At 49.9% G+C, this 27,156-nt stretch overlaps 11 protein-coding genes across 11 annotated transcripts, besides 1 other annotated feature; 6 read left to right on the forward strand and 5 right to left on the reverse strand.

Annotated features, from left to right (window-relative positions):
• Positions 1-4,270: 4,270 nt before the first annotated feature.
• Positions 4,271-5,314, forward strand: NFIA_008720 (uncharacterized protein; the record flags this gene model as incomplete). Its single annotated transcript, XM_001264091.1, has 1 exon — positions 4,271-5,314. One exon carries the CDS (start codon positions 4,271-4,273, stop codon positions 5,312-5,314), a length of 1,044 nt encoding a protein of 347 aa, XP_001264092.1.
• A 259-nt stretch (positions 5,315-5,573) lies between these two features.
• Positions 5,574-7,420, reverse strand: NFIA_008730 (translation initiation factor eIF2B subunit gamma; the record flags this gene model as incomplete). Its single annotated transcript, XM_001264092.1, has 2 exons — positions 5,574-7,153; positions 7,240-7,420. The coding sequence occupies 2 exons, from the start codon at positions 7,418-7,420 to the stop codon at positions 5,574-5,576; spliced, it is 1,761 nt and encodes a 586-aa protein (XP_001264093.1).
• A 716-nt stretch (positions 7,421-8,136) lies between these two features.
• NFIA_008740 (uncharacterized protein) lies at positions 8,137-9,499 on the forward strand (the record flags this gene model as incomplete). Its single annotated transcript, XM_001264093.1, has 2 exons — positions 8,137-8,823; positions 8,876-9,499. The coding sequence occupies 2 exons, from the start codon at positions 8,137-8,139 to the stop codon at positions 9,497-9,499; spliced, it is 1,311 nt and encodes a 436-aa protein (XP_001264094.1).
• Positions 9,500-10,286: 787 nt separating this feature from the next.
• NFIA_008750 (uncharacterized protein) lies at positions 10,287-11,083 on the forward strand (the record flags this gene model as incomplete). Its single annotated transcript, XM_001264094.1, has 2 exons — positions 10,287-10,622; positions 10,673-11,083. The coding sequence occupies 2 exons, from the start codon at positions 10,287-10,289 to the stop codon at positions 11,081-11,083; spliced, it is 747 nt and encodes a 248-aa protein (XP_001264095.1).
• Positions 11,084-11,441: 358 nt separating this feature from the next.
• On the forward strand, positions 11,442-12,339 carry NFIA_008760 (putative DSBA family oxidoreductase; the record flags this gene model as incomplete). The annotated part of the gene is made up of 5 exons (XM_001264095.1): positions 11,442-11,475; positions 11,531-11,609; positions 11,665-11,705; positions 11,766-11,890; positions 11,947-12,339. The coding sequence occupies 5 exons, from the start codon at positions 11,442-11,444 to the stop codon at positions 12,337-12,339; spliced, it is 672 nt and encodes a 223-aa protein (XP_001264096.1).
• Positions 12,340-12,615: 276 nt separating this feature from the next.
• Positions 12,616-13,759, reverse strand: NFIA_008770 (short chain dehydrogenase family protein; the record flags this gene model as incomplete). The annotated part of the gene is made up of 5 exons (XM_001264096.1): positions 12,616-12,864; positions 12,912-12,983; positions 13,034-13,131; positions 13,185-13,613; positions 13,666-13,759. 5 exons carry the CDS (start codon positions 13,757-13,759, stop codon positions 12,616-12,618), a joined length of 942 nt encoding a protein of 313 aa, XP_001264097.1.
• A 1,005-nt stretch (positions 13,760-14,764) lies between these two features.
• Positions 14,765-16,626, reverse strand: NFIA_008780 (transcription factor domain-containing protein; the record flags this gene model as incomplete). The annotated part of the gene is made up of 7 exons (XM_001264097.1): positions 14,765-14,838; positions 14,936-15,165; positions 15,216-15,362; positions 15,415-15,834; positions 15,886-15,961; positions 16,011-16,388; positions 16,440-16,626. 7 exons carry the CDS (start codon positions 16,624-16,626, stop codon positions 14,765-14,767), a joined length of 1,512 nt encoding a protein of 503 aa, XP_001264098.1.
• A 299-nt stretch (positions 16,627-16,925) lies between these two features.
• On the forward strand, positions 16,926-18,069 carry swc5 (putative Swr1p complex component (Swc5); the record flags this gene model as incomplete). The annotated part of the gene is made up of 2 exons (XM_001264098.1): positions 16,926-17,308; positions 17,373-18,069. The coding sequence occupies 2 exons, from the start codon at positions 16,926-16,928 to the stop codon at positions 18,067-18,069; spliced, it is 1,080 nt and encodes a 359-aa protein (XP_001264099.1).
• A 517-nt stretch (positions 18,070-18,586) lies between these two features.
• Positions 18,587-19,657, reverse strand: NFIA_008800 (T2 family ribonuclease; the record flags this gene model as incomplete). The annotated part of the gene is made up of 5 exons (XM_001264099.1): positions 18,587-18,717; positions 18,774-18,966; positions 19,015-19,130; positions 19,181-19,359; positions 19,413-19,657. The coding sequence occupies 5 exons, from the start codon at positions 19,655-19,657 to the stop codon at positions 18,587-18,589; spliced, it is 864 nt and encodes a 287-aa protein (XP_001264100.1).
• Positions 19,658-20,921: 1,264 nt separating this feature from the next.
• NFIA_008810 (GNAT family N-acetyltransferase) lies at positions 20,922-21,449 on the forward strand (the record flags this gene model as incomplete). The annotated part of the gene is made up of 1 exon (XM_001264100.1): positions 20,922-21,449. One exon carries the CDS (start codon positions 20,922-20,924, stop codon positions 21,447-21,449), a length of 528 nt encoding a protein of 175 aa, XP_001264101.1.
• Positions 21,450-25,255: 3,806 nt separating this feature from the next.
• Positions 25,256-25,304: a microsatellite.
• Positions 25,305-26,567, reverse strand: brlA (C2H2 type transcription factor BrlA; the record flags this gene model as incomplete). Its single annotated transcript, XM_001264101.1, has 1 exon — positions 25,305-26,567. The coding sequence occupies one exon, from the start codon at positions 26,565-26,567 to the stop codon at positions 25,305-25,307; it is 1,263 nt and encodes a 420-aa protein (XP_001264102.1).
• Positions 26,568-27,156: the final 589 nt, after the last annotated feature.

A 27,156-nucleotide genomic window follows, 5' to 3' on the forward strand; every position in this document is an offset into this window, starting at 1 on the left:
TTTCTGCGAATGTTCTCTGGCCTCTGGAGAAGAAACTTATGTCTCATACAACGGAACGGGTAGTCTAGTGCGCGGTATTGCCAACATGATTCGAACCTTCAATCCCATCGAATTTTTTCCGGACCGTAAATCCATACTCCGGAGTATCTGAGACATTTGATAAGAATAAACCGATGAAAACTTTTAAACTATGCTTGACTGGATCATGTTTCAGACCAAAGAGCACCTACTCCTGTCTCATAAGTAGATTACCACTCCATAGATTCTGTTACAGACTACTAACGCTCATACCACAAGCATAGACCAGATGAATAGAATTCAACTATCATCAAAAGTGTCTGATTATGATCAAGCAGCACACATCGCCCCGATAATCCTTATCTCCAGAGCAAGCTACCCACCGCTAGGTCCGCTAAGCTGATACTTTGCTAAAAGACCCACGCAATCCCCCCTCCACATACAGCATAGTTACGACTATGGCCGCAGATCCACGTAAGGAGTTCCCGCGCGATCGACGGGCGCGTCACGCATTTTTATTCGTGCTTTTGCGAGTAAGTATCCCGTGCGGCGGGCGATCATGTCAGTTAACCAGTTTCAGAATTGAGCGGTGTCAATCATCCATACTGTATCCAGTATCCACATATGGTGTGCTGTGCTTGATGTATCATGATTTTATCCCAACTCCTTGGTTGTCGACTGATAAGTTCTCGAATGTTGTAGACTTGGCCTTTTCACGTCACAGAATGATTTAGCTCGATTGTTTTGGAAAGCTTAAACTCAGTGTCGCAGTCATTGTTTTAATCTGACATGTCGATCTAGGGGCATTGACACAATGAATATCGAGATCATCACTACTAGTTCTTCCATGTTTGTGGGGTAAGTTCAGGTCCAACGGTTAATCATGTGCTAGGAGTACAGCTCATGCCGCCATGTCTACAATACCATGGTCAATTCAATTCCCTCATAGGCTCTATGACGTGAATATCCCAGTTCTATTTGCATGCCATGTTGCAAGGTTTTATACTTGTGTGGAGTAGACAATCAGCAACACTCCGGGTATGAATATCTGATATCATTCTTGAGCACACACAAATGCTCAATTGCTTAAGTGCAGAGAGAAGCCTGCCTTCGAGCTCCCTGTTAAGTCATGGATGCAGTCTGCTCATGATATATTTTGACGGGGAAGGTATGCAAAAATACTTTGGCATGGTTAATAGCGGAGCGTCAATCGCCTTTTCGTCATTATACAAAACCGATTGCCATCTAATTATCAGAGACTTTCAATCTGCGTGAATAATCACCAAGCTAACAACCACTGCGATCGCGGACGTAAAAATGACAAGAGGTCATTTCTCGTGCCGAGAGGTGTAATTTGCCCGATGCGGCTATGGCGGTTCAACGCCAGGTCAAAGTCAAACTTATGTCAGCCTGTTATAGTTACATACCGAGTCAGTAGAAAAGAAAACAAAACCACAGAATGGTAGAAATAACTCATTATGACAAGATAGATCGATATCATGGTAATTCTTACATATATGGTAGTCATGTGATGCTCTGCTCACACCTGGCTTCTGGCTCGTAAACAAGCAAAATACGAAGCGTTCATGTTCCTTGCATCATTCCAGAACGATCCAGGAACGTCAGACACATGATAGGGCCGAGGTCAGTGGCAAGTGTCAATAAGGTAGCCCTGGGTACCTTGCTTGGAGAGTCTATCAGTCACAGACTACCTGCTGACGGTAAGCGATACCGTCCAATGGCCTGTACCTTCCCCTCATTCAACTCGGCGAACTCGATAGTCGGAACGCTACTGACTTACAGAGAACCATTAAGACATCTACTTAGATACCTGTGGTGATGATTTTGTAGGTCGGCGGTAAGTGCGCAATGACAAACTTTAAAATCTTGCTTAGGAGAGCATCCTGACTATTGTGACCGGGTACGAAAAAATGGGTCATAATCCCAGTCAAGTGGGAGCATGGGGTGCAGCACTAGAGTCTTGACTCTTTGAGGGATTTGAAGAGGCGTATAATATCCGGGGAAACAAGTGTGGAGTACTACAATGACGCTGTCATACTTAGTTAGTTTGCTATGGGCCGAAGGTCTATTCTTCTCTTCAACCAATGATCCAAAATACAATGCTCTATCTACCACCTTTCATCAGTGAATATAACACTGACAATGCCGAATGATCAGGTCGTGGAAGATTCGAGGCATTCCTAGAGTCGACAGCGTCTATCTAATTCTATCCGAAGTGGATTCATCCAAATCAAGGACCATGCGCCGCAGACTCCGGGTCCCGGCCGAAAACCAGGTATCCAGGCGTCCAGGCATCCTGCTTGATTTACATTTAGTTTAATAATTTGACAGAAATGATCTCTTTAATTCCCAATTTAAATGACACAATCCAATCTGGATATATTATGCTCCAAGTCACCTGTCATGGAAACCTTGTATACACACCTGTTAAGAACTCAATATGAAACCATCGTGATAGACACCTCGGCGCCGAGATAAGATCGACCGTGTTTATCTAGGGTGAACAACTTGTACTCTTGCCCATCCTTTAACCAAATACCATACTGCTTCCGTCCGTCAGATGACCTTTACAAAGATAATAACCAGTGTCGATGGTATCGAAGCGGTAGATATCCAGTGCTATGTCCCGCGCTAGCCAGCTAAAATCGTGCTCACTCTTAATGCACATTTCTCCCAGTCTCATTAGTGGGGATACCTTCCAGTATTTAGCAATAAATACACCTAATTCAACTGTTCGAGTAGTAGCCCCAAGCAACACGGGACTAAGCGACTGATTATCCGGATTCTAGGTTGGTGTCGTCTGCAGGTGGCTGCAATGGGAAGGTCCACCAAGCGGGGTTGCTGCTACCGAGTATTAAGGTATGTATCCTGGTAAGCAGTCTGCACCGTCGTTGTCTGTCATTGCAACTCGCCAGGAGCAACTCGTAGCCTATTTTTTCTGCAGATGGAGAGTGAACTCCAGTCTTGCTGAGAAAGTGACGTACGAAAATCGAGTCTTGTCAGCATCAGAAGCATTTTCTGTAGGTTAGACCCACAGAATATTCACATGAAGTGAGTTCTCAGATTGCGTATGTCTCTTAAAATTTTTGTACTCTGGTACAACATAAGACATGCATTATTCTAAAAATAGAGAGGGGAAACAGTGATGTGGGCATCAAATACATACTCCGGAGAACAGCGTCGTCAGCAACAATATTGCACTTTCGAGGCGATCGAGTCAATCGTCAGAAGATTGATCCTCTATCTGTATGCTGAGAGTAGCCATACGTAGTGGTCTACCCTGGCCACCCCGATATTCGAGTCTAGACTGATTCCTTCGAGGTTCTAGAATGTCCTCCTGTCAGCATGGAAGTGATGTAATAGAGAGACTCGATCTGCTGGTCTGATTTCTAAAAGAGCTAGCATGTGCGTAAGTTTGCTTGAAGGCGTTCTCATGCCGAAAGCTTGACCTGGACACCCTTCCCTGATTGTGCTTGATGTTGGTGGGCAGCACTGTCACGAAGGTAGATGCTTGTATTACCTCTAGGGCCATCTTTACTACATCAGGCGGGGAGGTCACACATCTTTGGTACAGTATATATATCTGATAGTGGTGCGGTAACCATGAGATATCTTAATAATGCTCATCGATGTTGCAGATATAGGGGAAGACGTGAGATTGGATGGCACTGAGGCAAGTGGAATTCTTAAGCAAAAGCATCATAGCCAGCATGATCAGAACCACACTTTTCACAGATTTAGGTGCTGTTATGCAGACTGAATCGTACTGTTCATCTTTATGCTAAATTCAAATCCACTGACAGACAAGCTGACAATGCAAATGTCGAGTGATCAATAAGCAGGAGACAAAGACTTGACACTCGCCTCTCTCAGACCAGATGCTTCATCGATTTCATTGTCGTGGCCTCTGAACAATAACAATGATGGAACCTAAAACAGATGCAGACAAAGCAACCTCAAGTACAGAGACCAGCACAATGGAGCATGACACACTTCACTCTCCCTTTATCCTCAGCAACACATCACTTCCAGTGACCTCCTTGTCTACCAGCTGCCCAAGACCTCCCTTTATCTTCCTCATACCAACCCTCCACAACCATGCACCACACAATGATCTCAAGACCACCTCATGATCATCAAAGAGCATACAAATACTACCAGCAAGCGCCCTTCAGCTCCCAAGGCCTCATCGGCAGCTCATCACCTCTCCAACGGGTCTCTACTAAGCAAGATGTGCCACATCTCCATCTTCTGGCACAACTGTGACCACCTCATCCCGATGACCCTCACCTGTCCCTTCCGGGACCTGCCATCCCACACCACAGAACCAACATCAACTGCCCTCCTCGGAGAACCCTGCCCCCTCTGCAGACAAGCATACCCCCAGAGCAAACAAACCCTCACCACCCACCAGAGTCTCCTAACCGCACAAACACTCGCCTCCATCCTGAACGTCTCCGTCGCGCAACCAGGCTTCCTAGACATGGTGGCCAGATTCTTCGCCCGCGGCGACCACAAACGGTTCGACCAGCCCGGTCCCGAAAGAGCAGCTTATGACCAAAGCGATGGATACCTGGACGCCTTGGCGGAGGAGTCCCGGCTAGCCGTCCAGGCTCTCGACCTAAACCTATACCTGGACTTAGACCTGGACAATCTGTGTGACCTGACTCCAGCTCCAAATCCAGATCCAGATGCGCACGAAGCGCACGCAGAGTCGACCATGGCCACGCCGATGGCGACGGCGATAGCAAGCTGGGATGGGTTGAACTGGGAGGGACGGAATGTGCATCCCTCAGCGGGATTCTATTACTATTCGACTGGCTCCCGGTCCGGGTCGGGGCTGAAGACTGAACCCGAGCAAGTGCCTACGCCTACAGTTGCACCTCAGCAGCTGCTGACAGCAGGACGAGCGAGTGATATTGCTGTCCACGACGGCGATGGCGACGGAAACCGGAACTGGAATGGAGCTCGCGATCAGATGCAGGTCGTGACGGATGTAGTGCCATACACACCTATCCCTGTCACGATGCCGATGGAACTGAATCACGGCTCGTCTTGTGCTCTTGCGGGGAGGGGAAGGAATAGGCGAGAGGAGTCGATGGATGCTTCCTCTGCGCATGCGCCGCGGAAGACGCATGAGATACCTCGTGCCATGCTCGTGAGGCGGATTACGCAGCGGAGGAATGGGAAGAAAAGGCAGGCGATGGTGTCGATTGGGAAGTCGCCGCTGGCGCGCGGAGAACAACAGCGCAGGAGGGACAAGAGAGAGGAGTGATGCTGTGTGCTCGTTGAGCATACTACTGTAGCCGTGCGCGGGCGCATAGGTGATTTGTTGTTTCCTTTTTACGGCATTGGGAGGCTACGATACCATTGTTTTTTGCAAGAGCGGCCTAGGAGTTGAGAATACTCGGGAGGTTAGAATGACTCAATCAATTCTTTTCTAAAACGTAGCGGTATCGTCAAGGCAAGCATCTACCGTCGTCGGACATCAAGACATAGATTTTTCGTAACATCAAAGGGCCGTGCCCAGTCAATCAAAACCCTAGCTCGTCGTTGCCGTCGCTGAATTCTTCGGAAACATCCATTCCTTCGCCGTCCTCGTCATCCAGACCCTCAAAGACCATAAACTTTTCGTTCTTCGCGTCTGTCTCCTCGGGGACGATGTTTCCATCTTGGATCTCGCAGTCCTTGAGCACACTCTCGCGGCCGATCTGACTCCGTCGGCCCACGATGCAGCCAGTCAGTTGACAGCGTTCACCAATCACGGCGCCATCCATGATTAGACAGCGCGTCAAGCGGGCACCGCTGGCGATGTGACAGTTAGCGCCAATGACGGATTCCTTGATGACACACTTTTCCTCCACCGTGACATTATCGGCAAGAAGACAGTCGGCCTTGGTGACCGTGCACCGCTGAGCGACGCCGGCCGGGTAGGCGACCTTTTGGTTATGAGCGAAAGGGGACGCCGCTATGCGGCCAACCTCCTCGATCGACTCAAGTTTGGCAAGACGGAGGGACACGGACAGAAGCAGAGCCGATGTATCCACACGTCTGACCAGCGGCGCAGACGGCAGCGAGGAGTGAACATATGCCAGTAACGGGGGCACCGTGAGCGTGCCTTTGGATGGCTCCGGCGGCGCGGTGCTCAAATCAGTACCGGATCTCTTCACCCGAGACGCGAATTGCACGGACTCTGAGGGATCGTCTGACAAAGCGTCGCGTGATGTGCCGGCTCCCGCTTTGGTGGTGCTCATCGCTTTGAGATCGATTTCCTCTTCGATATACTCGCCGTCCAGACTGCCACTCTCTGCGGCTCCACGACCCTCTGGCTCGAAAATCTCGCGCAGTCGCAGCTTCTCCGCTAGACCCTTCTGCCACTCAGCCTTGGCCCACCAACCGACAAGATCCTCTCCGACACTCTCAAACTTTTCATTCAACACAGCCATCTCCTTGACCCAGTAAGGAAATACATAGATGTGGGCGTCGCGGTAGGTCGTCAACATCTTCACCTGAGCGTGCTTCTTCACTAACGAATGACGGATGAGAAGCGCTTTTTGCTCTTCCATCCGTTCTTTCAGTGTATCCATAGGTATCGAGAGCACTAGCTTTGACAGCCCATACCGGATCGAAACAGGGCCGTCCGAATTATGAGAGACTGCGGGTGCCTCCTCCTGCTCTAACGGTGTGGTAGCCACAAAATCCGTCACCTCACCCTTGACGCTCTCTTCCCGTTCCCTAGTCTGATAGTAAACTCCGAGACCACCCCTGCGGCCGCCTTGTTCACCACCCATTCCAATGCTCTTGGGTCCATTGGAGTTCCAGCCGCCGCCGATAGTAGAGCCACCCAGGGCGCTTTGGGTGACCATCCATGCCTCAATGAGAGATTCTCCTGGCAAATCACAAATAAGATCACAGGGGAGAAGGAGGAAATCGGACTTGATGCATGACTGGACTTCGGGGAGACGCAGCAGCTCCGCGGTACCCGTCGTCAAGGTGAGGCCTGCGGGAGCGAGAACGGAAGGTGAAGGTGCCGGAAGAGATGTGAGGTGAGGATTTTGAGAGAGAGCAGCTTCTAATGGAGCTTGACTGGCGGGGGGTGTGATAAGAGTGATATCTTCACTTGGTTAGAACAGAGTACCGGTGGTCGACATTAGGGCAGGCGCATGTCCGTATCCCCAACGTAGATTTGCAATTACTCACTTGTTATGCCCATCCGATAGCACCAATCCAGAGGATACCACACCATAGGACGATTCGCGATAGGTAACAATGCTTTGGGAAATTCTTCAGGATTGGAGGTGAATGTGTTGAGAGAGACGCCAGGTCCGCACAAAATGAGGGCCTGAAAGCCCGTCGGGGGCACAGGAATTGAGTGCGGCATTGCAAAATGCTTGCTTTAAACGTGCCTGTGACTGATCGAGTTGTTCTGATTGTGGGATTGGTATAGAAGGGTGCAATAATCGGGTTGAAAGGATCACCGCGGGGAAGAGGGGAGGATAACTCGTCGTAATATCTTATGCTATGGTTGACCTCAAGCGCGCACAAGCTGATATAGTGTCTGACTATTCAGGGTATCATATATATCGACTCGTCAAACTCAGCGAGGGTGCTGTTTCCGTCCGCCCTCTGACTCAACCTGATATGCATGGGAAGATTGTACCCATCTTTTGTTAAACAAAATCCCGCTGTCACGTGCCGATAGCTCTACGCCGGTGCAAATCAGCCAAACAGCTTGATGCCCTAAATCATGATAAGAATATTCTCACGTGTTGATAAACATGAAGTAATCGAGTGCAAACATAACAAACTTTGCAGGTACCTTAGGTAAGGTACCCCCCATAACTAGTGTAACTAATTCTGTCAGATCCTTGTAATAATAAGCGGGACAAACACCGCGGTAACCAGGACATCACCAGCCACATGTTTCTCGGCTCGTCCGAGGCCCCAGCCTTGGGCTCTCTCTCTCTCCCTGCTTGCTTGCTCCATTAACCAACCACCCTTTTTCCTCTCATGCAACCTTGAGATGTGATCATTATACACCATCGCCATTGAATTGACTTCTATGCGCCCGCCATCTATCATCTCTCAGTGCCCGCAATGTCTTTCCCATATTCCCAGGATGCTCGTCGGCGGCGGGTTGGAGCTGGTACCGGCTTCAGCTCCTCGGGGCGACGGACCGTCATGGGGTATTGGGTGCCACTGGCTTTGACGGTCGGCATCGCAACAATTGGCATAGCTGCGTGGATTTGGAGCGAACGCAGTGATGATGACGATAATAATGACGAAGGCGAATACCCCCTGGACGACTCGAGGGATGACCGGTACCCCCCGCCGGGCGCGGAGGGCACTCCAGTCGGCATTGACGGCGGATATGCCAGGTCGACCGGGGCAGATATTCATGGTGACGATGTTGGTATGATGGCTCGTATGCAGGGTGCTTTGCGGCGCACACCGAGCCCTCAGCAGATCTTCGATGGGGCTAGTAGACGGGTCGCGGCCGGTATGGCTGCGGCGGGCGCATTCATGGGCAGCGCTCTCACATCAATACGGGAGGAGGATCGCGGTGACTTTGAGGATCACTCGCGATGGTCCGAAGAGGTTCGGTCGAGGGCTACTCAGGGAGAAGCTCAACCTGCCGCAGCAGCTCCGACGATGAGCGGAGCGCTTCCCACTCGCAGCGCGGTGAGCGGCCCTCCTGCTCTCGACAAAAAGAAGAAGACGGTAGCGATTGTGGTCTCCTCCGAGTTGGCAAGTCACGACCCTGACGACTTCACTGAGCACGCGGTAGGTCCTTGTTGGTTCGATGTCATGGATTACGCTGACAAACTACGAACAGTCTATTCTTTCTCACCTCCCTGAACATGTCGACTCTGAGGCCGCAAAGATCTTCGTTCTTATCTATGCGCCAGGCCTGAAGCATGCACCTAACCAGGGTGGCTCATCCAATCCTACTCTCTCCGTCACCTCATCCTATTCTAACATCGCTCCTGAGGAGGCCAGGTCGCCTGGGGAAACACCTAGCGGCGACCTGTCCACTCTCGAACCTCGCCCAGCTGATGAGCAGGAAGGCGCTTCACCATTGTTCCGCACTTTATACACGCAGGCGCAGGCCATTGTCGACAAGGAGAACACCATCATGCCGTTTAGCACTGCGACGGGATACGTGCACCTTGTGCGCCATCTTTCACCCGACATTGTCTACGTCCAGGAGTCCTTGACAGGCAAACAAGGCGATGCGGTGCAACACATTTCTGGCTGGGTCAGACAGGTCGTGGTGGTAGTTGGAGACGAAGGCGGCCGAGGCGGCCTAATCGACAGTGAAGATGAATCGGTACTTGCCGAGAAGGGTGAGAAGTGGTGGCAGAAGGAGGGGATGACGGGTATTGGCAAGCGAATTGACGTGGTCGATGTCCATCGCACTGGTGAAGACTGGCGACGAAGAGTGTCTGGCCACGACTGATTTACGCATCACGAAAAGCTGGGAAGATTTATTCAAATGTTTCTTCTGTGCACTTATCCACTGTTTGATGATGATTGTGATTGATTCCCCCTTCCTGATGAATTTCTACATGACAGTAATTTTTAGTGTGCATATTGAACAATGTCATTATTTTCACCAAGCCTTACACCTTATCCTTGTAGTCACAGATAGATGTCTCTATTCATAAATCTGGGGACTGTTTTCACGCAATATGATACTGGGGAAGCGCCGGGCTATCTACCTGGAGTCCAGGAACAGTGGCGCTCAAGATCAGTGCTCTCCAACATCCAATCCCAACAACCATCACACCGTTTTCCACATATCTACGCGCCAGGGGAAAAGGAGTTTGAGATTGACTCTACTGCCACTGCACTTCAGACTGATTCTTCATGGAAGTTCTGCAGGAGTGACTATCATAGGTCAGGGTCCGACGAATGAGGATGGTCTGCATCAGCCCGGCGGCTACAGTAATGCGGCTGCTAATGGCAGGACGTTCCGACGGAAAAGAGGATGGGCACGGACGCAAGTTCGTCAGTGAGTTTGAAGAATCGCATATTGTTTTATGGAGGTGATAATGTTTAAATGTGCGCTGATTCCTCAGGTTTCTTCAACGTTGTAACCTCCCTGGTGGACATTGCCTCGTTCTTGGCTCAATACTTTCACTTCAGTCTTCTGGCAAGACTCCTTGCATTTTCACTCATTTATTGCGACTTACTGAAGTGATACATTCTATTCTTGTTCCTAACTTTGCTTCTTAAGTCTCAAAATGGAGGCCGGATTGTCCCATCCAGGCTCAGCCGCAGCCTCATACACCGTCTCCTGCGCCTCGGACCACGAAGAATCAACCTTTCTCAAAAGAAATCACTATCTCCGATGGGCCCAACTCGCTCTGTCCGTGGTCTGCTTCGGTTCTGCCCTTGCAATCATCGGCTGCGAAGCCGTACCTTTCCAGCACTACCGGAGCACCTCTGGGTACGAAGAAGCAGGACTGGCCCTGTGGCCATTGAACTTTGATCTCCGACCAACAATCGCTATCCTGTCTAGTGGCTGCGTCATTGCAGTCCTCAATCTCATCTATATCGTCGCGGTCCTCATCCCTTCTGTGAGTCGTCTTGCTAACGTATAATTCCGAACACCTACTGATGTACCTAGCCCCATTCCCACATCCGGCGTCTCAACATCCTCGCCTCGGGAACGGCAGTCGCGGGCCTCATCGCTGCGGCAGTCGGACTGGCATTCGCGATCTATCTCCCGCAATCCACGTATCCGGGTGGATTTTCGCACAATGAGACACTCCGCTCGTGGACATGCAAGTGGAAGGCCATGCGGAGCGTCACCTCAAGCGAGAATGCTTCCTTACATGCACCGACGCATTTCGAGCGAGATTGTCGGGAGACGAAGGCAGGATTTGTGCTTCTGGCTCTGTTGATTGGACTGGAGGTTGTCGGGGGTGCGGTCGGTGTGTTTGGAGTCTGGCTTGAGCGGAACGTGTCCAGGCAGAGGATTTTTGGAGTCCAAGTGGAGAAGGAGACTGTTTTGACAAAGGATTCAAACAGGGTGTGATATGCTCAAGTTGACTTGGGCGAGTTGTCGTTCTGCTGTGCAGTACTTCTTGCGTATCTTTTTTTTGTCGGTCTGGTAAGCCATGATTGGTTGAGAGGGGTCGGATTTCCTGCAATATTTACTTAATTTCATATTGATTTTCTCCTGTTCTCCAAATTTACCGAACGCATAATCAACATTCAAGAAGCCGACGGCGGGTCGGATATAATTGTCTGGGGCAAGCGCCACAAGCCATCATCCTCGGCTCCCCACATGCTCATTATGATTTAAATCACAGTTAATAATGAATCATGAATGCAACAATCAAATTGCATCATTTGAATTGCCAGTTTAGTAGAAGCGAACGCCATCATACACCATGGGCAAGAAAATAGAATGTTACCTTGACTGCGGTTCGATCCCAGCCAAGTATCTCTCACGCTTCATCAATGCTAACAAATCCAATAGTATCACCCTACAGCTTCTACGCTTTCACGTATCTCCAGCAGAATGCAGACGCGCTCGCCTCACTAGGCGTAGAAATCGAGTATGAGGCCCTCCCCTCTCAACTCTCCGCAAAAACACTCACATGCATGGCTCAGATACATCCCCGTCTTCCTGGGAGGCATCAACGTAGGAAGCGGTACGCTTATTCCAACATTTCCTACCACATACTCTTGCAAAGTATTTTGACCAGCAAAAGGAAACAAACCCCCCTGGACCCTCCCCGCCAAAGCCGCCTACTCGACATACGACGGCAAACGCGCCCAAAAGTACTTCGGGCATGACTTTGAAGTACCCGCGTTCTTCCCTATTCTCTCGCTTCTGGTACAGCCCCTCCGCTATTGAAAGGAAGGGAAGAGAGACTAACGCTGTGTCAACAGCCCCAACGAGCACTCACATACATCAAACGCAAGCACGCGCACAAACTCGTCCCTGCTTTCCTCGCCTGCTTCGAGACGACGTGGAATGGTCAGTTGGATATCTCCAAGCCGGAGAATCTGTCCAAGGCATTATCGAAGGCATTCTTAGGTTCTGAGGTTGAGGAGATACTGGCTGCGGCGGCGAGTCCTGAGATCAAGAACGAGCTCACGGCGACGACGGAGAGGGTTGTCAAAGAGCTGGGGGCGTTTGGGTGCCCGTGGTTCTGGGTGACTAATGGCGAGGGGAAGTCGGAACCGTTCTTTGGGAGTGATCGCTTTCATTTCATGTGGGATTTCTTGGAGTTGCCGCATGAGGATTTGAGATTAAAGGTTGAGGGAAAGGCGAAGTTGTAGATCATCGACAGGAACATTGTCCCTGACTATTGTATATAAAGCTGGATTTATGAGCTTGATGGAAGGCTTTCCTTGGAATGTTATTGAAGGCTGGAATTCAACTTGTAAATTGTATTCATCATTTCACTGCCTATATGACCATCGCAAGCAGTGAAGCGGGTGGACCAGGTGTCCTTCAAAGTGCTTGAGTGCCTTTAATATGTTGAACGGTACGAACGCCATATGAATTTGCTATTTGCTGAACATGAATAAGTTGTATGCTACAGTAAGATGGAATCACAGCTTGGCCTTTCTCAACTTCGTACTATCCACCCGCATACCCTCATCATCCTGCTCCGCCACCTCAAGGACAGGCAACTCCATGGGCATGATCCGCCGTGGCCGAGACCCAGGGACAACAGCGTACTTGGAGAAATCCGAAACACCGCAATGGTCGCGCAAAAAGTCCTCATCGAGGACCAATTGGCCGTTCACGATGTCTGTAGGGCTGTTCAAAATACCCAGAATAGCGTCGGAGAAGATCGTCTATTCGTCTTAGTGATATGTTTCAACGCGCGAACAGGTCTACTCACAGGTTTCCTGAGATCGGCTTTCCGGCTAGGATCTTCATTCGTGGTCGCCTCTGTGGCGGCTGATTCAATGGACTTGAACAGAGAGTGAGTACATCGAATAGCAGAATGGTCAAGAAACGTACCGCTGCAGGCCAGATACTGGTGATGGCCATATCCTTTGTCCCCTGTCTAACAAAATCCATGGCAAGACCCTTGGTCAGGACGCTCATTCCCACCTTGCCTGTGCCAGTATTAGCCCAAATTTCTGGTGTGAAGGGAGCACATAAGAGATACCCATCGCATAAGCTGTCTTCCCCCGAAAGAACCGCGAGTAGATCGGCGGCGAGACAACAATAATCCGTCCCTTCCACCCATTCTTCTCAAAGTACGGCAATGCCGCCTGCACGCTCGCATACAGACCCTCTGGATTCACTCTCTGCATGAGTTGGAACCGCTTCGTGGGCGTATTCGCGACGGAAGACCACCAGATAGCCCCGGAGTTGTAGACCAGGACATCGAGACGGCCTGCCAGGCGAACGGCCTCGTGAACCAGGTTCTCGACCTGCTTCACGTCGCGGACGTCAACTGGGAGAGCGAACGCTTCGCCACCGGATTCTTTGATCTCTCGCTCGACGGTGTTGATGGTCGATTGCGAGGAGTTCGGATCTGGCGGGAAGGGGACAGTCGCATAGGCGTTGGAGGTGGTCTTTGCCGCCACCACGACTAGAATAGTGTCAGTGTCGTGCTTGAAGATGTGCCTGTGATTCGAGCATACCATTGTAGCCATTCTTGGCCAGGTCTATGGCAATCTGCCTGCCGATACCGCGGGAAGCTCCCACGACGAGAGCGACTGGTTTGTTTGATGTCATTTTGTGTCTTTCTGTTGCCTGTAATGAAGGAAGTTGAGATTAGAAATTCAGGACGTCTCGCGTTCAAATAGCGTATGACACGATAGAATGGTTGGTGCCCTCCACATCCTCGGTAGGTTGTAGTGCTCGACTCCGAGACTACCGAGCGCGGGTCGGCCCGTTGTGGTGTCTGGTGATTTATTGATTAATTATCAACCGTGGCCAAGACAAGGCCAAACCATCAGAACGATCTATTGCTGGGTGCTGGTTGATATTCCGAAGAAGGGTTTCCTATTCTCTGTGATACGAACTTGGATCCTGTGGCATCTTAAGGACAGTATATAACAATAGTGAAGAGCACAAATAATTGAGAGAAAAGTATAGCGAAACACGCAGCTGGAAGCTTCAAGATTGAGTCAAACATCAAGACTGCGTTGTCTCTTTACGAACACTCGTCTGCGAAACAATGCTCTCTGCATATTAACAGGCAGTATTGCAAGAACATCAATGCACGCTCCTTCCTGGAGGTCGCGGATCATCAGTCTTCAGTAGATGATAATCTATACAGGTTAGATTTCGGCTCCTATAGATTCAGCCTACTTCACGCGGCTGAGTGGCTTGGTTATAGGGCTTGTCCGAGAGAGTTTAATGAAGCTCCTCTGTTTGTAGTCTCTTCAAGTCTCATAGAGAGCGTCCAGTAGAATCCACAACGCCTATAATCCCACCTCAAGCATGGTTGGATGCTCCACGACGATTTGAAAGTCTGTGGATGAGTTATGTACTCGTTCTCATGGCTGGTGACGTTGCACATTGATAAAGCGTCTGCGGTGTACTTGAAAGAGAATCATAATACGTCGTCTGATTGAGAATCACGGGGTGTGGTATTACCAGCGTCGATTATTCTCTGTAAGCTCCGTAATATGGCTGAAGCGTCACAGTCCTCAAGCAGCGAATCAACCTCGGTCACAGGTGAAGAACGGTTCTGATCTGGATGGTCGCCAGATGACATACTTTCGACCCTTGTATTCAACTCGTTGTGGAGTGTGCCTTGCGAGTTAAATTGCTTCTGAGTTTCCCTCTGCAGAATCTGAAGGACGATCCTAGTTTGTGGAAGAATCACCTGCTGTACCTTAGGCCTTTTGAAACGCGCCGAGGACCTTAAGGGAGTGGAATCGCCGTTCTCCTCCCCACGTGCACGTTTCCGGCACTTCTCTGCTGCGACTGATAACTTTCGCTCAAACTGTTCCGGACCAGTCATAGTGCGAAAAAGTTCTACAAACATTGCCGCAATGGGCCATGTATGAGAAAGTACTTGGAGCATGTCTAGGTTGGCTTCCAGATTCTGTCGGATGGCATGTAGGAGTGACGGTATTGAGGCTTCCATTTGGCTTCTCAGGGTGACGAAAGACACAACGGCGTGGCAGATTCTAACAGGTAAGCTCACCGGTAGTGGCACACTGGAAAAGCCCAGACTTACATGAATGATGGTGTGTACTTTAGCTCGCCCCTGGACTGCAGGGTTTCCAGGATGGACACGATACTCGTGGCAGCATGAAAAGCTGAGCTTTGGGCTTCCTTTGACGAGTCGGGAGTTTGCAGAAGATGTAACTGGCACACAATGGTACTGCCCGAAGTTCAGCTCACAGTCTCTCCAGTGTTCCCCTGTTCAAACTCACTAGAAGGTCGAATACAGTATCGCTGACCAAAAGTTATGACGTGACTGTCTCCACTGCAGCTCAGAGGGACAAGAGACGAGCCAGTCATTCAGACCAAGTTCGCATTGCGCAGTCCCCTTCATCCGACTGTCCTCCGTCGACCTGGAAGACAGCTTCAAGCACAGACCAAGGTCCATTAGTTGGCAGAGTTTCACATACTGCATAAAAAAGACGACTGCTGTACGATCTGTTGCGCTGTCATTTTCCTCACCATACTCAATAAAATCGCTTTCTTTCAGATCTTCCACAGTGCAATCTTCGGAATTGATGTGAAGAGGACGGCCGAATGCTGCAGCAACCGATCGATCGCGCGTGTACAGTGTCCACCATATCCGCTTCCAGATCCTTCTCTTCGTAGCAGACAGTGTTACGTAGTTCTCACTGCAATTGAATTGGATTAGATCTCGAGAGTATGGTACCAGGTGACTTTACCTTTGGTGAAGCCCGTTTTCCTGAGCCAAAGCTATTCCCAGACGACTCCAATAGAATATTCCACTTTCCGTGAGATCTATAGCTTGTCAACACAATACACATCAATGCGCTGAGCAATACCCTACCATCAGGGCCATCCCAGTACACGCCTAATAAGACTACAGCCTGGAGGACTGTGGTAGGGTCTCTTTCGTATCCAGCATCATATAAAGCTTTCACTTTCTTGTAGAAGATGCGCGGAGAGATTACGCCATTCCCAGAGCTCTGGGCATTATGGTGGAATCTTGACGCTACCATGAGTACGGCTTGAAGTAAGAGGATTGACGGAGGGTCCTGAGGGTTACGATATCGACGCATGAAGTCGTGTCGATTGATCACGGGCAACACTGGTGCAATCCACTTGAAGAACACGTCCACAAGAGCATCACAGACAGCCTGCGAGGGTAAATCAAAGGCATGTCGCTGATTCAGTATGTCCACGTCAAGAGGATCCAAGTGATCAACTGTCTAAAGTCAATACATTCGGCGAATCCAAAGTAAGGGCTGTGAGCTACCTAAGATCGGATTTATCGACATATACTCATTCTTTGTGCATGACTTTGTGGACCTAGTCATTGACGGAGCAGACTGCGGGCTCTCTCTAACATCCCAACCGAGAAAGACATTCTGAAACTGTAGACCACGTTGTTCTCGTCTCTGTCGTTCCTTCTCCCGTTCGCGTGGATCATTTCTGGCGTCCATTTTGCGAGTCTAGTCTGGCATCTTCCGGTCGAATAGTGGTGATTACGGCCAATGTCACATTTTATTTAGTAGGAGACCACTCGTTGGAAGATGGTGTGCAGTCTCAGTTCAAAAAGAAACATCCTCGGCCTCTCTTCCAAGGGAGATCTCCTGATTGGTCATCCGTGCCCGCCAACTGGTCAGCCAGTTATCGCACACACCGCCCTGGCAGAATCCGATGGTACATTTCTGCTTCGCGCCTCCGTCGCTTACATCTCGATCTCCTTCAAGTTGCGTGTTTCAGATTAAAAGACAAGAAGATGGCATCCGAACCCGCGGCTACTGTGGCCGACTTGAACTTTGATAACGAGCAGTACGACTCCGCCGAAGATGAAGATTTCCAGCTCGATCTTGATCAAGAAGATGCCGACTTGACCGGCTCCGATAGCGACGATGAGGCGACAGAACCAGCAGCGAAAAGGCGCAAAACAGGGCCTAACAAGGCAGCCACCGAAGACAAAGACCTCGACTCCGGCGATGAGGCCATGATTCAGAAAGTGAAGGCCAGAAAGGAGGGCAAGCAAAAAGGGAAGAAGTCACAAGGCACTGCCAGCGATGAGAACGAGGATGACGTGGATTTTGATGACGATGATGAAGGCGGTCCAGGGGGCTTTGTACGGACGCGAGCAATGAGGATGCGAATGTGCGTTGAGCTTTTGCACTGACTTGTCCCTACTTCCGGATGACTAACATTTACTTCTTGACAGGCAGGAAGAGCGAAAACCACTGGCCAAGATCGACGGTGCTACGGTTGACGTTGATGCAATATGGGCGCAGATGAATGCCTCTGATTCCGGTGCAGGCATTCTCCCTCCACAGACTCAAGCAAAGGATGCCACCCCTGCGAAGGACGAAAACAAGGATACCGATACCGCCGAGGAACAGGTGCTCTCGCCGGATTCGAAACCTCAGTATACGGAGGAGATGGTAAAGATCAAACGGACCTACAAATTCGCCGGCGAAGTCATCACCGAAGAGAAAATCGTCCCTAAGGACTCCGCCGAAGCGAAGCTTTTCCTGGCTAACGGCGAGAGCGCCGAGACAGTCACAGACGCCGATGTCGAACACGCTGCGAACGCAAAGGACGCGCTCAAGCTGCGCAGACCCCTCCGCAAGATCTCGCGCTTTGACCCTAACCCCACCGGGACGATCAAGAAGAGCTGGGAGAAGCAACCCACGGCCGAGATTACCGGTCAGACAGAGAACTTTAGCGGACCAAAGATCAACACCGTGGAAAAGTCTCGGCTGGACTGGGCTGCGTATGTGGACCAGGCTGGCATCAAAGACGAGCTCAAGGTACACAGCAGAGCCAAGGAAGGGTTCCTTGGCCGCATGGATTTCCTGGATCGCGTTGTTGCCAAGCGGGAGGAGGAACGAAGAAATGCGCGGTTGAAGGGATTGTGAGACGTTTGAGTGTCTGCACTCTTACACCAGCTCTCCTACACGTCGTGTCGGCCATGGCATCGCGGCAATAGGTAGTTCGGAACTATCAAATTCCTCATCACTTCCCCCCTGGCGGTTTCGAGATGCGATGCTACCCACAATTGCCGCGCCGTTCTGCATCGCCTCGGGACCCGACTGCTACGGCCGAATACCGCAGCAAGCATGGTACGCAGCAAGGGCGCTTGGGAGATGTCTTGGAACCTATGTTGCTACATGCACGGGTATCATATGTCGACCATACAGGCACATAATAGTGCGCCAAACGATTCTATCTGGAAATTATTGCAGGATACAGGCGCAGGTAGAGCTGTGCGGGTCTGGCAAACCCACTCGGAGTCGAGGGCATTCTAACCGCATCGTTACGTTCAGACTGGCCGCGATACAAGGATCGCGGTACTCGGATATTCTGTCGTTGCGAGATCCTTAAGGACGTTTGACTTCATACATCTGCACCATTCCGCTCCATATAACAGAACGCTCAGTCATGGCGAATGACGTGCTTTCCCTCCTTTCCCCCAAACTTCCAAGATGGACGTGTAGCATTATGGCCGCCGCTGACAGGCTTGGGCAAGTATTTAATGCCAGAGGAGGGGCAGGTTGAAGATGAGACTAGTTATTTCAGGTTAGCTGTCGTCTATGGGGCTGAGGATGAACAGACAACATACGCGGATCAGTAGGCACGTATTTGCCATTGACGAGATTGCCTTTGACATTGAAGAAGTACCAAGCTTCATTCAGCTCGCCGTTACTGCAGCCGACCGAGGGTTCATGGCCGGTGATTGCGGACAGAGCGGACAGGATGTCGCTCAATTTGTATGTCTTGGACGAACTGGGAGTGATGCCGGCAGCGGCAAGAGCCTGGCCCGTTAGTCTCAGTATGGCCAATAATTCATGTCTAATGCATACCTTGTACGTATCGAGGCCCTTGAAAAGATCGACAGTCTTCTGAAAATAATCACCGACCTCTTCCTGGGGCTTGTAGTCGGTGTAGCAGCTGGGCTCGATGGTGTTGATGCAAGTGCCTATATCATCATTAGTGCCTGGTCGGGATTGTCAGATGGCACAAACGAACCATGCTTGTTCCATTCGTGCTCCCAGAAGCTCTCGTCATCACCTTGGTAGTCCTTCCAGTAGGTTTGCATGTAGGACAGCAGCTCGGTCCTACCCTGCGCCTGGAGGATCTCCGTGATGTTCGAATACTCGCGAGAAGAATCACAGAACTGCTCGTACGTGCCGTCACAGTTGTCGGGCCTGCGTCGATTGTTAATGACCATATTGCATTATTTCCCTCTGCTCGAGCATACCAAAGTCCGTGAACAGTCCAGGAGTCTGAAGGACCAGTGGCCGGATTGGTGTCCCAGAATTGAGTCAAGAGGAGCGATCCTCCGGGATGATTGAAGCAGCAAGAGTCAGACACCGCGGTCGTGTTGCTGCAACTCACTGGGATGTTCCCTGGGCAGCTCTGAAGATTGTGGTTATGAAAACCAGAGGCAAGGTGCATTGCACCCAGGGCGAGTTTGCCCATCGACGGGAAATGGGTTGCGGGCATCTTAGCAGGGTGGACAGGTTGACACGGATGCAAGAAGTTAGGGGCGAGAACGAGCAGAGGTCAAAGATGGAAGACCTCGCCTTATATAGGCAATTTTCCCAGATTGAAGACGCTCGCCTCAGATACGACAGCACTGCATTAACTATGGAGCATCGCTTCGTATTGCCAAGCGTTGATAGCAGCACATGTACTGATAACACGCCGCTGATTTGACAGCGGAGATTACCTCGGATTCAGGAACACAGATCAACGCAGCGACAAGCAATCGGACGTCGCCGTCGAGCTCCGTTTATTCTTGATTTTGTTGCCGTCCTTGTCGAGGCGGGGGAGTCGATCAGATAGAGTCTGTCCAATCGTATGATTTGGTTCGAATTTGTAGTTGCCGGACTGTCGCTCAGCCGACGGGAGGCCTTCGGGGTGGAATCGAGAACCATTAAGGAGTGGCCAGGATATTTTGTTAATCTTGACGATTGCTGATCTGGATTTCTTCGACTCCACCGCTATGTATCAAAGGTTCAGAAAGTTGCATCGACGGCTCGTAATTCGTGCAAGTCACTCGACATGAAAGTCCCAGACTCCCAGGGAACACTTATGTATGAGAAAAATTGGAGTAAACGAAGCAAGCAGCTCTCAGAAGAAAACAGCAGGTTAGCCATCGGTCGGACCTAGCGTAGAGGAGTTCAATCTACTTTAATGCATTCAGCGACTAGATCGAAGTATTTTCATGACATGGCCGATGTCAACTAAGCTGCGGGGGCCGAGCATGAAATTCAACGACGACATAGCAACGTTATAGCCAATTTGGTTTTGACCCATCGGACATTGAGATAATAAGGGTACCGAAGTTGAGAAGTGTTGGTGGGTTACGATTGAGGTCAGATTATTTACAGAACCGAGTCGGATTGACTTGGATGCGAGCGGTGCTAGCCTGGGCGCCTGAGGCCAGCAAGCATGTTTGTCCTTTGCATCTAGGCATCATCATCATCAATCATACAGCTTACTTCTATCCGTAGATGATTATCTACCCTACCTACATTCTCTGGCTGGCTGCGACAATATCCGCACCTATGCCGTGGATGATCTACCCTGCCAACTTGGCCATCAAACTGAGTCATAGGGCGATCCGATACCGGCTTAGCAACATATCAACTCGCGTCTCGTCCGGATAGTATGACAGAGCAGTAACCAGCCAAACTCACTCTGACTATCATTTTCGAGCCCAGTATTTGCAGGATATCTCAAACTTAACCCATTTTTCTGCCTCATGGCTCCCTATAGCAGCTTTCAGATCGTCCCAGCTCAAACTGCCGAAGACTTTGCAACAGCTAGGACGTTATTCAGGGCTTATGCCGAGTCACTCGGTATCGACCTCACCTTCCAAAGCTTCGAATTCGAACTACAGAACCTATCTAGCCAGTACGGTTCTCCGCACGGAGCGTTGCTGCTAGCTTACGGAATTGATCCCAAGATTGCCCTTGGCTGCGTGGCCGTTCGTCCACTCGTTAAGAAAGGGCACGAAGCAGCGCAACCACAAAACGAAGTCCGATCGTGCTGTGAGATGAAGCGACTGTATGTGTGTCCTGAAGCACGGGGGATGGGTCTCGGAAAGGCTCTCCTGGATGCAATTATCCAGAGGGCCAAGGAACTGGGGTATCGTGAAATGAGACTCGATACGCTGCCGTCCATGACTGGGGCGCGGCAACTCTATAAATGTGCTGGGTTTGTCGAAATACAAGCCTACTATGAGACGCCTCTCGAGGGGACTCTGTTTCTTGGATTAGATCTTAGTTGATTTGATTTTGTCAGGGTCGTGAGAGCTATGGACTGTATCGTCAAGGAAGCAGGGTCGCGGTACTATCTGGCAAAGCACAGTAATAAAAGGTTTCATCCAGACTCAGACTGTTGAGCTTGATATGGTATTTGGTCACCCACTGCAGTTTTCGCTGCCTCGTGCCAAAGAAGAGAAGTCATCATAGTCTGGGAAAGAGTTGAGGGAATAACGGTCATGAGCCCGACATTAGAGCTCACAGGCAGCTACTCCATCTGATGTGATGATTTGTAGATCCGGAAGAACTGGAAACAATACTTTGTGTTTCTTGCAAGTAAACTTGACTGCTCAATTTGAGCTCATGATCATTCAGTGTTGTTGGCAAAAAAAACCGGGAAGACGATGTTGTGTGGTGGCCTTTAAACTAGTGCCTCTAGTTGGTCATGTGATTTTTTATGCGTATGACTAATTGAAGCATAACTAGCTTAGTCCTACCGAGTTGGTCAACACCCCTGAGCTATGTAAAATGGCCATTTTCAAGGCCTCAATATGACAATATCTCAACAACAAAGGCGTTTACGGGGAACTAGATCTAGTCATAGATCATAGTATAGTAATATACTCATATATCTTAGCCATACAGCCTATTAGTATGGGTATTTCCCAGATATTAGTGACGACATCTGTATTTTTGGGTATTTTATATATTCTAGATTCCTAGAGAGAAAAACAACGTTTTAGAGACTTGAAAATAAGTATAATATGTTTTTTAGTATATATTTCCCAAATATTCCACTGACCCTTCCTGATATATGCTAGTTGTTGAGATATTAAGGCCTTGGAAACAGCCATTTTATATGGAATACAAGGTGATCAGCTCGGGGGTGTTGATCGACTCAGCAGGGAATTACATTATAACTTACTAGCCCCTATATGATAACCTATCATTTCTACTATGCTAGAAATGGCCGTCTAGACACCTTTCGGCCTAGTGGTTTGATCGCTGACGAAACTCATCACAAAAGCAAAACCTCAACCACATCCACTTCGAATGCCAATCAATCCTTCCAAGTATTCCGTGCTCCAGATATATCACGTGTCAATTACAAGTGCAGCATATCACATTTTGAGTCCAGAGTCAAATCCACCACGGCATCTCAATACTGACCGCCATCTGACGCCGAGCCCCTCTCAGTTCTCAGTACGAAGTACACTTTCCAATCCAAGTCCTGGGCCAATAGTCCAGTGTTCAGCATATGATATCACGTACACTATACGTTTCTTCAGCGTGGCCGATCTTTGTCGTCTCTGCCATGGTCAACAAGCTTCTTAGTCCAAGCCATCGCAGCGATATCTGGGTACCCCGTCGAACATGATGTGCTAGTGGAGTTCGGCGACCAGGCAGGACATTGTGCCACATTGTCAGCTGAAGACATGGTAAGTTGATCTGTGGAGGTGATATATCCTGCCATTATTGCTGCCAGAAAGCATGAGAGCGCAATTTTGTGTTGTCCGTACTCCATCGCCGAGGCGCGATTGAATCTGCCTCAAGTATGAGTATCAACTGCTGATCTCCTTTTTCGACACTGTCAGTAGCCTTGAATATGTCATTAGACATATTCACGCGCTAAATGATCATAGCGACGGGGAAGTTGAGATACCAATACCTAACCCTTAGTGACTGCTGTGGAGCAGAACTACTTTAGTTAACTAATAAATCTACACTAGCAGGCAGGTCGATCGTAGTCTCGCAGATGAATGTCCATCGAACCCAACACGGAATGGTTTGTTTATAACACTTGACTGAGACCTGAGGTATAATCGTATAACCCCTGGGGCCCTAAGAGAGATCGTTCCGAGGAAGTTCACGTACATCAAGGTCACCGCATCTTGCCGGCCAAATCAATAGTTCCGGCGGATTCGAACGAGCGGTCAGCTTTCGAAACATGCATGCCATGCCTGCCAACTTTGAACATCCACATACACATCCACATCCCATCTCGACCCAAAGTGGGGAAGCATACTGCATACAGCTCAAGAACTGTACTCCCCAAATTCCAATCACGTAATTCCAAAGGAAGTGTTCATCACTTAGAACATACTATGGATATTCAGGATTACACTCAACACCAGAGCGCGCCTCACCAAAGCCCTTGGCACGTACGGTATAAGCTAAGGTACCTCAAGTCTAGCCCAGCCCATGGACCTATCCTATCGTCTGTTAGTCTTACTTAGTCTTATCCTTGACCAACTATCTTAACATTAAGCTCAGCTCCGTTCCCGGTTTCTGGAATCTGGAATTTCACTAGTGGTATGGACTTTGCTGCCAAGGAATTCCGATCAGCATTCAGCAATATCATTTACTGGCAGGATTTGGTTCTCTGTAGATAGTCCATACTACTGAGGCGGTACGGTACGTAGTATCCACTACCCATATCCACCCCACAGTATGAGCGGTTAGCAGTAGCAGTGCACTAGTGGGAGAGTAGTAGTAGCACAAAGATAACTGGGCTGCATGGTGCATACCCATACTCTACTAAAGTGTACTAAAGTCGGGGTCTGAGATAGCTCCAAGGTATGCTAGCATGACTACCACAGCCACAGCCCACCAGAAGCACTTCCTTTCCAGGCTAGGTACACTACTAGGTACTAGGTGAGCATGGACCAAGAAGTACATTCCGCTGTCAGGAGATCTTCAGGCAGTAGATGCCGCCAATAGGAGCATTGCCGTTACTGGAATGTGGAGAGAGCTGGCCCAGCTGGGTACTAATTCCAATGGCTTATATGGACTTAGGTGCTTACTGCCAGTCCCCAACGTTCATAGTCATGTTCCATGAATGACTTGGATTACACAGGAATGGCATGAAAATAGACTACAAGCATGCAGATTGGAAGGCAATCACCTACAGGACTAAATCTCAGATGACCATTGACCATTGACATTGACCTCTAAACAGCCAGATATATGCCCCGCATGTGAATGTGATGTGTCCACCTTCCAAGCTTCGACATTGTTTCTGTGCTGCCCGCTTGGTCCCCTGGCTGGGAATTCCGTGCGATTTGTCCTTGTCATTTGTCCATCAAATCGTCTTCGCAGTCTTAGTTAGGTATTGACGGTCTAAAATAGTCTAAGACCCACGGCACGCGTTGGCGAATCGTTGCATGAGGAAAAGGGTTTCAGACTGATCGAATTGTGAAGATACGCTAAGGCCTGGTGTAGGTATCTCCTCGGTATCATGTACCATTCATATCTTCTCAAGACCAGAAAGGATACTCGAGGATGGAGACAAAAGTTTTGATGGTCGAGACCTGGGCTTATTTTTGGAAACGAGCAGTAAGCCATGTCTAGTATTATTAACTCATATCGTACGTTGCCATTCAATAAGTTAGATCAGTCAGATCACAAACAAGCCAGTCACTCAGTCCCAACACACAGTATGCCCCGTTCCTGATCTCGTCCAAGTCATGCTGTAATTATCCCAGCCTAGATTTGTAGTAAAGAAACAGAACAGTGCAAGAAAAGACAGATGTGCCTCTCCCCAGGACATATTATAGAGATAGAAACACATAATGATAAATATGCATCATCCAATCGAGGAAATTGAACACAGGACGCATGTTATACAACAGGAAAGGGGAAAAACAATGAAGAAAAGGAAAGATAACGCCGCGAAGCGCCGACCGGGGTCTCTTGGACCCTATATGTCTGTGCCCATCTAAAATACTCAAGGAAATTCTTTGTGTCGACTGCGTCACAAGGGTATCATGGTTCCGATCCACCCATTAATCTCTTCGTAGTCTGTCTGTAGCTTCCGTCTCGTTTTGAAGGATTTTCTTTTTGTTCTGTTTTCTTTTCTTTTTTTTTCTTTTTTTATCTTTCTACTCATCCCATTCCATGCTGATCTCGCGGGAAGGCATGGACTCGTCCAGCGTCCCACCGGGCATGGGGCGACCGTCAGCAGTAAGTGGCCCCCGGTAGTCCGGGTTGTAGTCGGGACTGGTCTCATCCAAGGTGGCCACATAGCGGTTGCGGCCTCCGCGTTTGCTGTGGGTCTTGGTGTAATGGGCATTAAGGTTGTCACTGCGTGAAAAGGCTCGATGGCAGCCGGGAACCCAGCAGACATGAGGCTTCTCCTTGGAGTGGCTCTTCATGTGGCGCTTGAGGTGTTCCTGTCGCTTGAAGCGACCCTTGCAGCCAGGTTCTTTGCACTTGAACTGCACCTGCTTGATGATGGATGGCAGGTTCTCTAGTGACAGGCTCTGCTTGGAAGACTGCTTCCGCGCCATCTTGCGGGATGGCTGCCGCTGCAGATGAACGCCTGACGCATCTCGGTAGACAGGCGACTGGTGGTATTCATCCATGTATTCACCAGCGCCGCCAGAGAGACGGCTCAGGGGTGTGTCCGCTCCAGAGACAGTGCCTAGAGAGCACGAGCGGATGGGCGTAGCCGGCGAGTGTGTCTTGAAGGTGTTGATAGAGTTGGAGAAATCCGTGTAGGATGGAGGAGGGGTTACCGGTGCAACTTGGGACGGAGCAATGGTCTCCGGCGCAATCGACTCCGTATGGCCCATCCAGGGCATCATGTGGCTCATGGACAACGATGGTGGCAGGCGCTCGGGTTGATGATGGAAGATGGGGCGCGACAGGCACGGGTTGGTGGCCGATTCAGGGAGATACGGAGCGGGGTGGTGGCGGTAGTTGCTGCGAAGCATGGGCGGATATTGGTGCATGGCCGGCGGGCATGGGAGTCCATGGACATGGTGATCGTAGGTCTTGGGAACATTCGAGGGGAGCCAGAACTGATCCGCGTTCTCGTCATACGAGGGCAGGAAATCTGTCACCGCCATGCGATCCTGTCCATCCAGGCTGCTGTATGGTGGCAGACCCATGTTCTCGTGCGAGGGCATACTGGCGAGACGGAAGTGGCCGCGTATGGGAGTCGATCCGGTACCTCTGTCGTAAGCGTGGCCGGGGTATGACCCGTTCTCTGGCCAGCTGGGGGAAGCAAGTGAACCTTGGCTGTAGATGCTCGTAGGGGTAGGTGTGGGTGATTCCAAAGGCGAGAAGCTGGAGCCCATAGACGGACATTCGTTGGAACCGAGTGAGTGGCAGTCGACTTCAACGCCCAGGCGATCAGACATATTACTCTGGGATCTCATATCCTCTGTATCTTCGAGTTCAATGGCTCTGGAACGTGACTCGCTTTCACCTGTCAAAGAACACGGTTTAGTGTTATTAGGTGTGCGAGATGAAAAGAGTGCGCAATCAAAGAGAATGTCTCAGTATAGGTCTACTGTATATGACCGGTGTGATAGTAGAAGGAATGTGAATATTGGCAACAAAAGTGAAGGCAAGTAGAGACTGTGTGTCCGGTATCAGGCTGTGAGGCCAACGAGAGACAGTGTTGCTGGGAGCAAAAAGAAAGAATGAAGGATGGCCAGCGTAGGAAGCAGGCAGAGGCAGAAAGACGAAGGAGTGTGCGATGGGAGAGAATAAGGGAAGTTCGAGGATGGGGAATGGAGGGCAGAAATAAACAAACGGACCGGCCATATAGACAGGCTGGAAGACGGCAGATTCAAGGATCAGACTTACATCCGTACGCCATTGCTATTCCCCAATGGACCGGCAAGAAGAGACAAGAGAAGTCGAAGAGAGTCGCGTCGCGTGCCCTTCAGCGGCCCAAGCAAGGCCAGGAATGCTGCCGACTAGGCCTATGGAGTTCCTAGAGTA

The sequence above is a fragment of the Aspergillus fischeri genome, genomic scaffold (genome assembly GCF_000149645.3).
Source record: "Aspergillus fischeri NRRL 181 1099437636249 genomic scaffold, whole genome shotgun sequence".
Taxonomy (NCBI): domain Eukaryota; kingdom Fungi; phylum Ascomycota; class Eurotiomycetes; order Eurotiales; family Aspergillaceae; genus Aspergillus; species Aspergillus fischeri.